At 51.5% G+C, this 14923-nt stretch overlaps 1 protein-coding gene across 1 annotated transcript; it reads right to left on the bottom strand.

Annotated features, from left to right (window-relative positions):
- Positions 1–9214: 9214 nt before the first annotated feature.
- CLDN19 (claudin 19) lies at positions 9215–14719 on the bottom strand. Its single transcript, XM_047871589.1, has 5 exons — positions 13477–14719; positions 12288–12452; positions 12094–12178; positions 10174–10326; positions 9215–9422 (listed from the first exon to the last, which is right to left on the bottom strand). The coding sequence occupies exons 1-5, from the start codon at positions 13697–13699 to the stop codon at positions 9374–9376; spliced, it is 675 nt and encodes a 224-aa protein (XP_047727545.1). The 5' UTR covers positions 13700–14719; the 3' UTR covers positions 9215–9373.
- Between the last annotated feature and the right edge of the window lie 204 nt (positions 14720–14923).

Here is a 14923-nt window from a genome sequence, read left to right as displayed (position 1 = left end):
ACATTAAAAAAAAAAATTAAAAAATTTTAGGTGTTGTGGGCTGAATTGTGTCACTCTCCCACTCAAATTCATATATTGAAATCAACCTTCAATACCTCAGAATGTGACTATTTCTGCATAGAGTATTTAAACAGGTAATTAAGGTTACATGCGGTCATTGAGGTAGACATTAATCCAATGGGACTGGTCTCCTCAAAAAGAAGATCAGGACATGGGCATACACACAACTGAAGGACCATCGAAGATGCCAGAAGAAGACAGCCTTCTACAATTTCAGAAGAGAAACCTCAAAATGAAACTAATTCCGCGACACCTAGATCTTGATCTAGACTGCTAGCCTTCAGGAACGTGAGGAAGTAAATTTCTGTTGCTTACGCCACCCAGGCTGTGATACTTTCTTATGGAAATCCTCACAAACTGCAATAAAGAAGGGAACCAGAAACTGTATAATTAAACCAGCAGATTTTTTAAAAATTAACCAGGTGGCAATCTGAGAACAGAAAAATACAATACCCACCCCAAAGAAATCAATAGATTTAGAAGCTGGTTAACGCAACTGAAGGTGGAATTCGTTAACTGGGAGATAACTGAAGGAAACCATATATAATGAAGTACAGAGAATTTAAAGACTGGAAAGCAGAGAAGAAAGGTAAGAGAGAATAGAGTAAGAAAATCAAGCAGGCTATGACTGAAGCCACAGAAGAAAGGAAAAAGAGAATTAAAGAGAGAATGTCTGAGACTTAGGGATAATTAGGGGGAAGGAGACACCAAAAGAAAGTCAAGAAGTCCAAAACCTACTTAAAATACTCACATCTACACATCAATAACAGTACCACAGTTTTTAGATGGCAAAAGAGGAGTCAGGAGGAAAAAAAAAATTACTTTGAAAGGGATGATATTAAAGCCGACATCTGATTTCTCAACAGAAAGACTGGGTGCCTTAAAACTGGAATGCTGTCTTCAGTGATCTGAAAGAAAATACTTGCCAACCTAGGATTCCTATACACACTAGGATATGAAGGTTAAAAAAAAGACATTTTGAGGCAAAAATGGAGAGCATTGGCAAGCAAGCAGACAAGCAAAAGAAAATGATCCTGTTGGAATATTAGGAGATACAAAAGCAATGAAAACAAAGAAGTAAGTTCCAAACCAAGGTTGCCTACTTCTTTTGTTTGTTTTTAAATTTACATCCAAGTTAGTTAGCATATAGTGCACTAATGATTTCAGGAGTAGACGCCAGTGATTCATCCCCTACATGTAACTCCCAGTGCTCATCCCAAGTATCCTCCTTAATGCCCCTTACCCATTTAGCCCATCCCCCCACCCTCAGCCCCTCCAGCAACCCTCCATTTGTTCTCTATATTTAAGCATCTTATGTTTTGTCCCCCTCCCTGTTTTTATACTATTTTTGCTTTCCTTCCCTTATGTTCATCTGCTTTGTATCTTAAATTCCACATATGAGTAAAGTCATGATATTTGTCTTTCTCTAATTTCGCTTAGCATATACACTCTAGTTCCATCCTCGTTGTTGCAAATGGCAAGATTTCTTCTTTTGATTGCCAAGTAATACTCCATTGTATATATATACCACATCTTTATCCATTCATCTGTCAATGGACACTGGGCTCTTTCCATACTTTGGCTATTGTTGATAGTGCTGCTATAAACATTCGGGTACATGTGCGTCTTCGAAACAGCACACCTGAATCCTTTGGATAAATACCTAGTAGTACAATCGCTGGGTGGTAGGGTAGTTCTATTTTTAATTTTTTGGGGAACCTCCATACTGTTTTCCAGAGTGACTGCACCAGTTTGCATTCCACCCAGCAGTGCAAAGTGTTCTTTCTCCACATCCTTGCCAACATCTATTGTTGTCTGAGTTGTTAATTTTAGCCACTCTGACTGGTGTTAGGTGGTATCTCATTTGGTTTTGATTTGTATTTTGCTGATGATGAGTGATGTCGAGCATTTTTTCTTGTGTCTGTTAGCCATCTGGATGTCTTCTTTGGAGAAGTGTCTATTCATGTCTTTTGCCCATTTCTTCGCTGGATTATTTGTTTTTTGGGTGTTGAGTTTGTTAAATTCTTTATAGATTTTGGATACTAACTCTATCTGCTATGGTCATTTGCAAATATCTTTTCCCATTCTGTCAGTTGCCTTTTAGTTTCGCTGATTGTTTCCTTCACTGTGCAGAAGCTTTTTATCCTGATGAGGTTCCAGTAGTTCATTTTTGCTTTTGTTTCCCTTGCCTCCAGAGACGTGTTGAGTAAGAAGTTGCTGTGGCCGAGGTCAAAGAGGTTTTTGCCTGCTTTCTCTTCTAGGATTTTGATGGTTTCCTGTCTCACATTTAGGTTTCATCCATTTTGAGTTTATTTTTGTGTATGGTGTAAGAAAGTGGTCCAGGTTCAGTCTTCCGCCTGTCACTGTCCAGTTTTCCCAGTACCATTTGCTGAAGAGACTGTCTTTATTCCATTGGATATTCTTTCCTGCTTTGTCAAAGATCAGTTGGCCAATGTTTGTGGATCCACTCCTGGGTTCTCTATTCTGTTCCTTGATCTAAGCGTCTGTTTTTGTGCCAATACCATACTGTCTTTGTTTTTCTTTTTCAGGATTGCCTTGGCTATTCAGGGTCTTTTCTGGTTCCATGCAAATGTTGGGATTGTTTGTTCTAGCTTTGTGAAGAATGCTGGTGTTATTTTGGTAGGGATTGCATTGAATATGTAGATTTCTTTGGGTAGTATAGATATTTTAATAATATTTGTTCTTGCAATCCATGAGCATGGAATATTTTTCCATTTTTTGGTGTCTTCAATTTCTTTCATAAGCTTTCTACAGTTTTCAGTGTGTAGGTTTTTCACCTCTTTGGTTAGATTTATTCCTAGGTATTTTATGGTTTTTGGTGCAATTGTAAATGGGATTGATTCCTTCATTTCTCTTTCTGCTGCTTCATTATTGGTATAAAGAAAGGCTGCCTACTTCTGGGGGGGCATAGACACAAATGCTGCCTGCCACTAGAGGAAAGTAGAAAACCCTTTTAGGACCAAGATCCTGTGTTGATATGAAACAGAAGTCTGCTGCCTGTTGGGAGGGCAGGAAACTCACTCCCACCTAAGACCTAGCACCATTACAATGCAGGGGTCAGATGCTATGTGTGGAGGACAAAGCCCTATCCCAAGGCTCAGGTGCAAAGGGCCTGTCTACAACTAAGGCTGGATCAGGAGGAATGAGAAAACTCTCCTGCCACAAACATGAGCCTTGCATCATAAACAATGGCAAGCTGCTGCTAGGAACTGGGCAAGGGTTTGGAGAGGGACTCCCTCTGTGGTGCAGGCATTCAGGGAGTGGTGAATGCTGAGGAACCCCAAAATACCCTGGTCACAAATTAAGCACAAGGCAGCAGCAACCCACTATCAGAAATGAGGAGTTGTGGGGCTCCTGGCTGGCTCAGTCAGTTAAGTGTTCAACTCTTGGTTTCGTCTCAGGTTGTGATTTCACGGTTCGTGGGTTCGAGCCCCGCATCGGGCTCTGCTGATAGCATGGAACCTGCTTGGGATTCTGTTTCCTTCTCTCTCTGCCCCTCCCCTTCTCTCTCTCTCTCTCTCTATCTCTCTCTCTCTCTCTCTCTCTCACACACACACACACACACACAAATAAATAAATTGACATTAAAAAATTTTTTTTGAAAAAAAAAAAAAAAAAGAAGTGAGTTGCTCCAATGTGCTCATCAAATGACACAGCAGAAGAAAGAATTCTTGATGACAGGTCTGTAGAAATTATCTAAACTGGAACAGAAAACATGGAAACAGTAAAAGAGAGCAAAATATTTAAGAGCTGTGCCACAATATCAAGCAGGTGATTGAAGTAGCAGATGAAGACAGGAAAAATATGACACAAGAAATATTAAAAAAAATAACAGCCTAAATTTTTCCAAAATCAATATAATAAACCACAGATCCAGGAAGCTCAGAACACCCCCAAGCTGAATAAACACAACGGAAAAAAACATACCCAGGTACTTCATAGTGAAACTTGGTGAAAACCAAAGGTTGAGAAAATCTTGAAAGCAACCAGAGAGAGAAAGAGGAACAAAAATGAGTAAAGCGAGCTTTTTATTTAAAATCTATGTAAGCTATGGGGCGCCTGGGTGACTCGGTTGGACATCTGACCCTTGATTTTGGCTCAGGTCATGATCCCAGGGGTGTGGGATCAAGCCCTGCCTTGGTCTGTACTGATCATGGAGCCTGCTTAAGATTCTCTCTCTCCCTCTGCCCCCCTCCACCCACCCACCCACACTCTCTCTAAAATAAAAAAATAAAAAAATAAAAACTGCATAAGCTAGAAGGCACTAGGATGAATCTATATAGTACTGAAAGGAGAAGAGTCAACCCTAAATTCTATACCCAGTGAAAACATCTTTCAAAAATGATGGCAAAATACAGATTTTCGCTTGTCACCATAGGTGAGCCCAAAGCTTTCCAGCACCACCTTGGGAGGCATCTATGTTTGCGCAGGTTTTCAGGTACCTTCTGAGATCAGCATCTCTGTGTACTAGCTTTCCCTTAGACTTTTTTTTTTAGTCTTTCTATTTGAAATAATTTCAAATTTAAGAAAAAAGTTGCAAGAAGTATTTTAAGAACTCCAGTATGCCCTTCACTTACATTGTCCGATTAACATTACACTGCAGATATCTGCCTTGTAACCCTCTTCAGGTGTATCTATGCATATTTTTTTCTGATGCTTCATTACCCTCTTAGCACTTCAGTGTGTGTTTCCTAAAATATAAGGACACTGTCCTGCGAAACTACAGGAAACTATCAAATTCAGAAAACTAACTTTGAAATGGTACCACCATCTAAACCACAGACACCATTCAAATTTCACTAGTTGTCCCAAGAATGTCCTTTATAGGGGCGCCTGGGTGGCTCAGTTGGTTGAACATCCGACTTTGGCTCAGGTCATGATCTCGTGGTTTGTGAGTTCAAGCCCCGCGTCGGGCTCTGTGCTGACGGCTCAGAGCCTGGAGTCTGCTTTAGATTCTGTGTGTCTCTCTCTCTCTTTCTGCCCCTCCCCCACTTACACTCTGTCTCTCGCTCCTTCAAAAATAAATAAACATTAATTAAAAAAAAAAATGTCCTTTATAGGTCCAGGATCCAATCCAGGATCACTCATTGCATTTAGTTGTAGTATCTCTTCAATCTCCTCAGTCTTTTCTTGTCTTTCATCATGTGGACAGTTTTGAAGAGTGCAGGCAGTTACTTTGGATTTTTTGGTCTCGTCGGAAGTAAGTTCAGTTTGTGCACCTTTAGCAGGAATATCACAGAAATGATGCTGTGTTCTCAGTGCATTGTATCAAGGGATGCACAATTTTGACTTGCCCCATTACACTTACTAGTTAATAAATTATATTAGTTGTCATTTCACTGTAGACCTTTTTCTCCCCCATTTATTTAATTATTCACATCAATATGGACTAGCAGATTCCTATTTTTATTCACTGAATTCAAATCCATTACTACTATTATTTTGATGCTCAAATTGTCGCAGATAAAGCGAATAGAAATCCCTTTAATCTGGCTTCTGTATCCTTTGGACATGTCTCCATTATTCCTTGAACACTTTCTTACTTTCTGGGACATCAAGATTCTCCAGGCTTACTTTGAACTTTCCTTACCCCAGTCCTCAAATCAGCCATTTCTCCATGGAGCCTTGATATCTATTATCAGAGAGTGGTATTCAGAAATCAAAGTGTGTAGGCCTTGCGACTGGGATGGCATTGCCTCTAGGCTTTTCTAGGGGATAGAACTCAGACATACGTACATATGTATTTCACACACATGTACATACAGATATGCAACTATAGCCATTTTGATATTTATCTAAATCTATTAAAAGCCAGGTGTTCATCTAGATACCCCCAGTTCCAACCCAGTACCATAAGATTTATTCAAATCTTCCCCATTTCCATCTTCATAAATCGATCCTCTGACAGTGAGAAAGGAGCCTGGCTCCCATCATCTTCAGTATGTTTATTATTTGTTCGGTCCCTTTATACGTAACTCATCCTTGAACCTGGAAGTCATGGACAACTCGGCTTCGTGGTGACTAAGTGGGCCACCGTGTGGACAAAAGGGAGTGCTTCTCGGATTTTGACTTGGTGATTCCATAGCATTGTGTCAGCCCTTTGATGCCCTTTGAAGAATTCTTTACCCTTTCCCCAACATTTTTAGCTGTTTTGAACAGGGGCATTGTCAACAATAAAACTGTAGTGTTCTGTAAATTGAGCCAAATATTATTTTAATGTGCTCTATGAGGAGAAAAAGTCTGGAAGCACTACTTTGGGTTGTTACCCGTTCATTTCCAGTTTTGCCTGGATCAGGTTTAGCTGTGGCTTCCTATAATCTTGCCAACTCTAGATGAAATCATAAATTGAACTGCGTTCATTGTATCTTGCAATCAAACCATGGAAGAGACCAACACACCCCACGGCTCTTCCCTCACGAGCCTAGATCAGTGCTTCCCAAACTTCAGTGTGCACCCAAACCACCCGGAGATCTCATGAAAATGCAGAGCACGTTACCCAGTCTGGGGTGGAGCCTGAGAGTCTAACAGAGTCCGGGGTTAGCAAGTCTCTAGAGTATTCCTCACCCTTACTCCAGGGGTCAGTGAGGGGTGATTAAATTGTTCAACCAGCAAAACTTACAGGTATGTTCAACCTTTTTTTTTTTTTTTTTTTTTTCATTTGCAAACATACACACAAACAGAGCAGAGTGAACCCCGAAGCATCACTGGCATTTACCAAACTTCCCCTGCCCCTGACCTTTCTGTTCTTGGACTATTTGAAAGCAAATCCAGCCATTTTATCATTTCAGTGTACGCCTCTAAGAGAGCAAAATTAAAAACACACACATACACAACACCGTGTCATTGTCACACAAAATTAACAATACACACAACACAAAACATCATTCCTTGACATCACCTAATACTCAGTCCATATCCATGTTCTCGGATGCAGGCAACGGATGGGTCCCCGGGTCAGCTACTCCAGTGCCCCAGGCTCACTCCCCTAAGCTGAACACCTTCGGTTGCCATGCTCCTTCGGCTTTCCTCACCAGCAGAGAGCACAGGTCCTCCGCAAACCGTATCTTATGGCCTGCCAGTTTCATTCTTGGGAGAACGCTGCTAAAAAGCCTTAGCAAAATCTTTAGGATCGCGTCCTCTGACCCCCTTCCTGGGGCTCTGCCCGGTCCTCTAGCCCTGAGGCTGGGACAGTAAACAGCAGCCCGGTCAGGAGGCCTGGAAAGTTGGCCCTGCCTTAAGTTGGCAGCCCGGGTGACCTTGATGTAGACGTTTGAGAAAGGTTGCTTCGGGAGAGGCCTGAGGGATCAGGCTTCCCAAACTCTCCCAGCCTTATAGCCCTCTAACTTTCCCCAGACGTCTACCCATTGCTAGGATCCCACTGTGCTGTTAATGGGTGTATTGGGCTCTGTGCGTGGATTACCTCTCCCCTCTCCAACCCCTGGCTATAGGCAGAAAGGACATCCCTTCACAAAGGACCAGAGTGAAGCTTGTTCCTGCAGCTGTCAGCCCCCCACCCCCCACTCACTGGCATGCAGCTCATCTCTCTTGCAGCCCATCCCCGAAACTCACGGGGAACAGCCTGCACATTTCCATCCCAACGTTTTCCTACCATATCCCAAGCCTCTGGTGGACCATGAGCCTCAAGAGAATACACATGGTTTCCTGGCCAAGTGCCTTGTGTCCAGATAGCAAGGGCTGCCAAATCCTCGGCTGTGGACAGGAGAGAGGTCCTGGGGAACCGGGAGAGGTGGCACGTCTGGGCCCCACATCCCACCCTGCTCAGCCAGTGCCCGTGACAGGAGCCCTCACTCACACACTCAATTTCTGGGTTCCAAAGTTGGTGTCGGTTGGGGCTCTTTTGGCTATAGGTGACAGAAGTCAAAATTGTTTCTGCAAAAAGGCGGTATTTATTGGGAAGGTGTGGGAATCTCCATGGAGCAGCCCAGACGCAGGAAAGGCGGAGGGAGACAGGGCTTCCTCTCATCTTTCTTCGGCAGGTCCCTTCCGAGTGGCGAGAAACGTGGGCCCGACGGCCCCGAGCTTCAGGCCTCACCGAGGTGCCCACACAGCGCAGTCCCTTAGGAGCTGCTTGAACTCAGTGCCAGGTCTACCCTAGGCCGATTCCATCTGGATGCCCGGGGTAGAGCCTGGGCACCACGTCCCCGGGTGACTTGAAAGCAGGCAAGAAGTGCTGCATTATAGCTTCCAGCCCCCAGACAGACGTGTCGTTCTCATTCATAACTCGAAGGCCGGGACTCTAAACCCGTGCAGGGTCAGCTGCCCACCCCGCTCGCCAGAGGCTGCAGGCGACGGCCTCTCTCAAGGCAGCCTGTGGACGCGCAGAAGCTGTCTGCCCAGGGCCCTGCGCCCATAATCCCACAGCCCCTCCGCCGCTTGCTCCTCTCCTCCCATCCCTGACCCCCAGGGAGCGTGCCCGCCATCATCTTGTCAGACTTCCTTCAGGCCAAGCTTGGGGGAGAAGGCTGGGCTGCATCCTTGGGCTTTGGTGACTTGATGAGAGAGGTGGTCACAAGACAGGCGTTGGAGGAAGCCAGACAGAGCTGGCAGAGGAGGGCAGGGGGAAGGCAGGGGACAGTTATGGTCCGCTCTTTCCAGATGGCAGAGGGCAGTGGCCACTCAGAGACTCTGTTTGGGGTGGGTGAGGCCCGAGCACGAGGCGAGGTGCCGATCTGGGTGAATTTTCCCTATCTCCCTCTGAGGACATTTCCCCCTTCTATACTAACATGGTATCTGTACTTCAAGACCAAAAGCCCCTCCAGGCTGGCCCACACACTTCTGCATGAGGACAGGACTCCAGCCACAGTCCCAGGCAGCTTCAGACCACCTCTCCCTACTCTGGATGCAGGGCAGGGATGTGGTGGGCCTCAATAGACTGGAGAGGAGGAAGGGTGGGTGAGGAAGAAGGGGCAGCATTAGGGCACTTGCAACCTTGCTCAGGACAGGCTTAATGCCTGAAGGAGCCTAACATCCTTCTCCCAGGCCCTTCTCCACGTAGCGAGCTCCTACAATGTCCCCTCATTCTGGCTCTGAGGTCAGAGCCAGGCTGGGGAGTTTCCTGGAGCCCTGATCAGCACTGGATGTGCTGTGTAACCCACCCTGGAGGTCTGTCTCCCCATCTGTATGTGCAAGGACCCAGGGACCCATCGTAGCCATGCCAGGGACAGATCGAAGGACACCACACTCAAGACTGGATGTTCACTTCTCTTTCCAAAAAATACCAAACACACAGTCTAGGTGTGGCAGGGGGACAGTCGGGCTGGGGACCTGGACATTACACACCCAGGGGGCCCTTGGCGGAGGCGGACAATTTAACAACTGGTCTGAAAGTCAAAAGAGAGGAGAGCTGGTTAGTGGGGTGAGCAACAGGGCAGGGCAGGGGCTGTGGGGTTCAGGCCTAGGAGCAGGGACTGGCCAGTGTGGTCAGACCTGGGCCCTCACAGCAGCCCAACTGGGGGCCCATTCCTGGGAGCGGGGGGTTGTGGGGGAAGGACACATTCTGGCCTGGCCTTGTGTGTGGATGTGCACGTGGTGCTGGATCTACTGGAAGAGCCTGAGACCTGAACTCAGGGACAGCGGGCCGAGCAAGTCTCTTGGTCTTTCTGAACCATTTCCTCATGTGTAACATGGGGACATTCATCATCCTGGCACTGCCCCCTTCGTGGGGTTGCTGTGAGGAACCTGTCAGCCTGGGAAGGGGACTGTAGCCATCCCAGGGCACAGGGCACCAAGGTCCACCTTTGTGGCTGTGTCCCCGGGGCCCGGCACAGCGTAGGCCCTCACATAGCCCTGCAATGAGTAAATAGCGGCCCGTGAAAGTGACGACATCTGGGCTGGAAACGTGCTGGTGCCCGTGCGTGGTGCAGACGGGTCCCTGCCTGTATCTGGACGTGCACGTGCACCTGCGGGCTGAGTCCTGCCTCTGGCCGCCCTCTGTCTGGTTCTGAGTCTCAGAGTGCAGGGTGGGTGCCTACGTGGGGACAAGCTGCTCGGTGCAGCTCGGGGATGCGCTGTGCCCTACTGGCCCCGCCCAGGGTGCCGCAGGGGACGGCAGAGTGCAGGGCTCAGACGTACTCTCGCGCAGCAGCCGAGGGGCCGGGCCGGTAGGGCTGTGGGCTGCTGTTGGTTCTCTCGGGCTCCGGGCATGTGCAGCAGAGGAAGGAGCCCCCCAGCATGGCCAGGCCGGCGGAGGCCCAGCCCACGAACAGGGCCGAGCCGAACTCGTACCTGCAAGAGGTAGGGAGGATGCCTTCAGGGGTGGCTGCAGGCCCGCCCTGTCCCAAGGCTCCCCCCTCCCAAGGGGCGTGCAGGGTGTGGGGAGCTGAGATCAGGGGCCTCCCAAGCCTCCCCAGTCTCTCTGGATAAGTTCAGATGAATGCCCCCCATTCCCCCTCCCCGACATCACCCAGCACAGCCGCATCACCCAGCGTGACCCAGGCCCAGGGCGGCCCGCTCTGCGTGCGTACTCGGGCCCCTTTCCTCATCTGGCCGGAGGAGGGCGTCCAGGGGGGCCGCAGAGTGCCATGGGGAGGAGCAGGGCAATCCCTGCCATCTTTCTCTTGGTCACCCTCTGACCCACAGAACTCCCAGCCTGGGCTCCCTGCTCTCCTCTGGGCACGTGGGCCCCTCCACCTAGTGCCCTGTGTCCCCCGCCTCCTGGCCTCTCTGCTGCGCCCCAGGACTCCCCACCTTCGTGCTTTTGTCTGAGGTGCCCCCCTCCTGGAGGGACCCTGTCTGTGCCTCCTGTGCTCCGCTCCTCTGCCTTAAGGGCCCACTTCAGATGCCACCTCCTCCCAGGGTCTTTCCCTGACCCCTTGTGCCTGACCCTGACTCTCACTGGATGGCCATTCAGCCCCCCGGGCTTGCCCGAGCCGAAGGGAGCGCCTGGAGGGCAGAGAGCGCGGGATTCCTCCGTGGCTCAGCACAGGGCCAGCATACTGGCTGCCTTGGGAAATGTTGAAGGGATAAGGAACGAGTGCCAGGCTGGTGTCTGTCTCTGAGCTGAGCCGCCTGTTGCTTGGAGATCTTTGTGGCTGGAACTGCCAGCCCCAGGGAACAAGCCCCATGCCTGAGGTCTTTTTCTCCCTCACCACACCTCTGCCTTCTCCAGGGAGCCTTCCAGACTGCAACAGCCCCAGCATCTTTTCCTATTCTCCCTCCACTCCGGGGCCCAAGGTCTTTTGGGATGTCTGGGGTGGAGACTGTCCCCTTCTCTACTGTGGCAAGCTGAGATGGGAGGTTGGAGCCAGGTGGGCCCAGGCTTTTCACAGAGCCCCCTCTTCCGCCCTCACGCCCTCGGCCTTACTAGTCCTGGTCATGCTAACTCCTAAATATCTCTGAATGTATTTTTCACTGCTAGCCTCTAGCCCCAAGGCCTGCTCCAGACCTTTGCACTTTACTGGTCTTATCTCCTCCCCACCACGTTGCATGCCACAGCCAGGATTGTTGGCTGCCTTCTGCCCCAGGATGGGGAGCCAAATCTTCCTATGGCCGTAAGGTCCCCCCACATCTGCCCTTACCACTTCTCCAGTCTCCATCTCCCAGCCCAAAGCACCTGCTGCCTTCTGCGGGAATCACAGCAACGGGGTTGCTGAGTGCTCTCCAGGGCCCTGGCATTGTGCTAAGTCCTCTCCGCGGTATCTCATTGAGTCCTCACAACCACGTGTGAGCTGGGTCCTTGGGTCCCAGCTCCATTTTACAGGGAGGAGACCAGGCTCAGAAGATAAAGGAACTTGAGCTTTCACACAGCAAGCACACACAGAGCTGGGATTTAAACCTGGATCCGGGTTGCTTAGCCCCTGGAGCGCCCTCCACAGGCCTCCTGCCCCTTCAGAGGGCCCAGCCACACCCTGCCTGGCTCCCCGCTCCAGAGCTTCTCAGTGGCGACACCCAGTGCTCATCCCCTGTTTCTCCCTCCAGGTGCCCTGCTGGACAAAGGCAGTGGAGCGGGAGGCCCAGCTTGTCCCCTGGTCCAAGCCGTGCCCTGGCACTCACCTGGCATTGATTGGTGTGCTGGGGTTGAAGAACTCCTGGGTCACCAGGGTGGCATACCACGAGACGGCTGTCAAAGTGCAGAGGCCTAAGGACAAAGGAGGGAGTGCTCAGCCCTTCTCTGGCCCCAGTCGGCCACCCAGAGTGGGGCCACCTGCCACGACCGAGATGGTGGAGAGGGAGCCAGGGACACTCACCTGCCAGGAGGAAAAGGGCACCCCCAGAGATGGCGATGCGGCTCTTGGCAATGGGGTTGCTGTCTCCAACCCGGGTGCACTTCATGCCAACCACACTGAGGACCATGGCCACAAAGCCCAGGAGCACGGCCACCACCATCAGGGCTCGGGCTGACTGGATGTGACCTGGGCAGGGCGGGAGGGACTGAGCAGGTGGTTGTAGAAGAGGGGAGGGGTGGGTAGGAGAAGCGGCAGGGTAGTTTGAGTTCTCTCGTCTGCTGCTCTTTGGCAGGTGGCCTCCCTTTGGGGCCTGGCCCACCTTCTCCCAAGCAGTAGGGGTCAGTTCCTCCTGGGGCCTTGCAGATTCAGCAGAAGAAAGAACCAAGGGTGTCCGAGGCCCAGCTCGTCCCAGGTTGGCTCTCGGGCAGGGACGCCTTCTCTATCGGTCATTCTGCCTCCTGGTCACCTTCCCCTCTGCCCTCTGAGTCACCCACGGCAGGTATACACCTGCACCCAGGTCAGTCCTGGACCTCAGGCAGCTCAGGGGATCTGAGTCCCTGAAGGAGCCAGGTGATCTGCCTGGATGGGCATGGGGAAGGGGGGTCGTGTGATAGCTGCCCGACTTAGGCCTGTGGGGCCCTGGGCAGAGGGTGGGTGGGCTGGCCCTGAGCCAGGGACAGAACTTCAGTGGCCCGTTTACAGGCCAACTTGTCAGGCTCAACCCCGCACCCCAGGAGAAGGAGAGGGACCTACGTGCCCAAACGCCATGTGCACAGGCCTGTGCGTAGTGTGGGTCGGTGCACCCAGATGGGGGCATGCGTGTCTAGGTGCAGGCCTGGCACGAAGGTGTGTGCGCGCCGTGTGTCTGCATAGGGAGTATGGGGAGAAGTGGAAGGGAATGAGCCTCTTTGAGTGCCACGCACCCCTCTCAGCTAACCCTGCCACAGTCCTGTGCTCTCCTCTACAGATGAGGACAAGAGAACACAGAGAAGGGCTAGTGGCTCCTTTAAGGTGAGCTGGGATCGTGACTGCCAGAGCCAGAGCCCCTGCCCTCCACGGAGCACCCAGCTGGCCTGGATTTTCTAAACGCACAGGGATAGGGACTGGAGAATGAGGCCCAGCGCAGGTGGCAGGCTGTGGGCAAGCCTTCTCCAGACTCCCCCCTTCCCCCACATCCCACCTCCCCCCACCCAGCCGGTGGGAGGCCTACCTTCCAGGGCAAGCAGTGAGTCGTAGAGTTTGCACTGCACCTGCCCCGTACTCTGGGAGGCACAGGACATCCAGAGCCCTTCGTAGAGGCCCACGGCCGTGATGATGGCGTCGCCCGCATACGAGGACTGCTTCCACTGCGGGAGGGCTGTGCTGGCGATGATGCCCACCCAGCCACCCAGGGCCAGGAAGTAGCCCAGGAGCTGGAGGCCTGAGTTGGCCATGGCCCAGGGGAGGGGAGGAGGGGGCTGGAGGTCCCAGGGCTCAGGGCCGGGCCAGGGTCCCTGGGGAAGCTGGGGTCATGGCCAGGTGAGAGGAACAACTGGGTGGGGGGTGAGGGAGCGGCGAGTGGCCAGAGGCTGAGAAGGAGAGGTGGCAGCCCGGCAGCGGCAAAGGCAAAAGCTCTGGGCTCTAGAATGCAGGGGGAGGCCGAGGGGCCGGGAAGGCCAGGGGCCCGCCCACAGCAGCTGCCTGAGCCAGGGCAGGGTCCCCAGCAAAGCTCCTGCCAGCCCCCTGGGGGTGGAGGGTGGGGCCCTGGCCCAGGTGGGTGCCTCGGCCCCGCCTCCCAGGGAGAGAGGGGAGGGGCTGGGAGGAGTGACCCTGCTTGCCCTCAGGGCCTTCCTGCCGGGGAACCCCCTTTAGCAACCGTGCACATGTCCTACAATTTTAATTCCTGCCCCAGCACCAGCCCTGAGATGATGGACTTTGCTGTTGCTTGGCTGACCTGCCCCTTGGGTTTTCTGTCCTCTGTAGGACAGAAAGGAAATGGAATCCCACTTTGCGTCAGGTAAGACTAGAGTTAGACATCAGAGAGAACTTTCTGGAGAGGGCTCTGAGGCCAGATCCAGATGTGGAGAGACTGGGCTGGGGAGGGGATGTTGCGGAGAGGGAATCCCGGGTTCTGGGGGTAGGGGGGAATATGTATCAAAAACAGGGGAGGCCAGGCCAGGGAATATGCACTGTGGGGTCTGAGATCTGAGGGGGGCAGAAGAAGGACCCCATCAAGGCTGGGCCAGACCTGGCTGCCAGCCAGCAAGGGGCCTGGTCGGGGAGGTGGGAGATAGGACTGACCTCCTGGCATCAGTCTGAAGGAAGGCAGACTGTTCAGCCCCGTTAATCCCCTTGCTGGCTGGTTTAGCAGCCCCTGCTGGGGCCAGAGGCACGGGGCCCTGGCCTCCAGCTCCAGAACAGCCTGGCGGGGAGCCGTGGCCTCTGCACATTCCTGGGGTTCAGGCTGCCCCTCCTAGCTCCCCACACCCCCCTCCTCTCTCCCATCCCAGCTCAGCCCTCTGGAACAGGGGAATGTTTAACTCTCCTCGAGCTCATTAGCAATCCCCTCACGTTCAGTTTGGCCCCGTGGGCACCGCCAGGCGTGGGCGCAGGGGGAATGCCACAATCTTGCTCCTACTCTGGCCAGCGCCCCGCCTCCTGGCCGCCCCCTCCATCCC

Source organism: Prionailurus viverrinus, chromosome C1 (genome assembly GCF_022837055.1).
Source record: "Prionailurus viverrinus isolate Anna chromosome C1, UM_Priviv_1.0, whole genome shotgun sequence".
In the NCBI taxonomy this organism is placed as follows: Eukaryota; Metazoa; Chordata; class Mammalia; order Carnivora; family Felidae; genus Prionailurus; species Prionailurus viverrinus.
The sequence above is the reverse complement of the archived record's forward strand: the minus strand, read 5'-3'. Positions and strand labels throughout refer to the sequence as shown.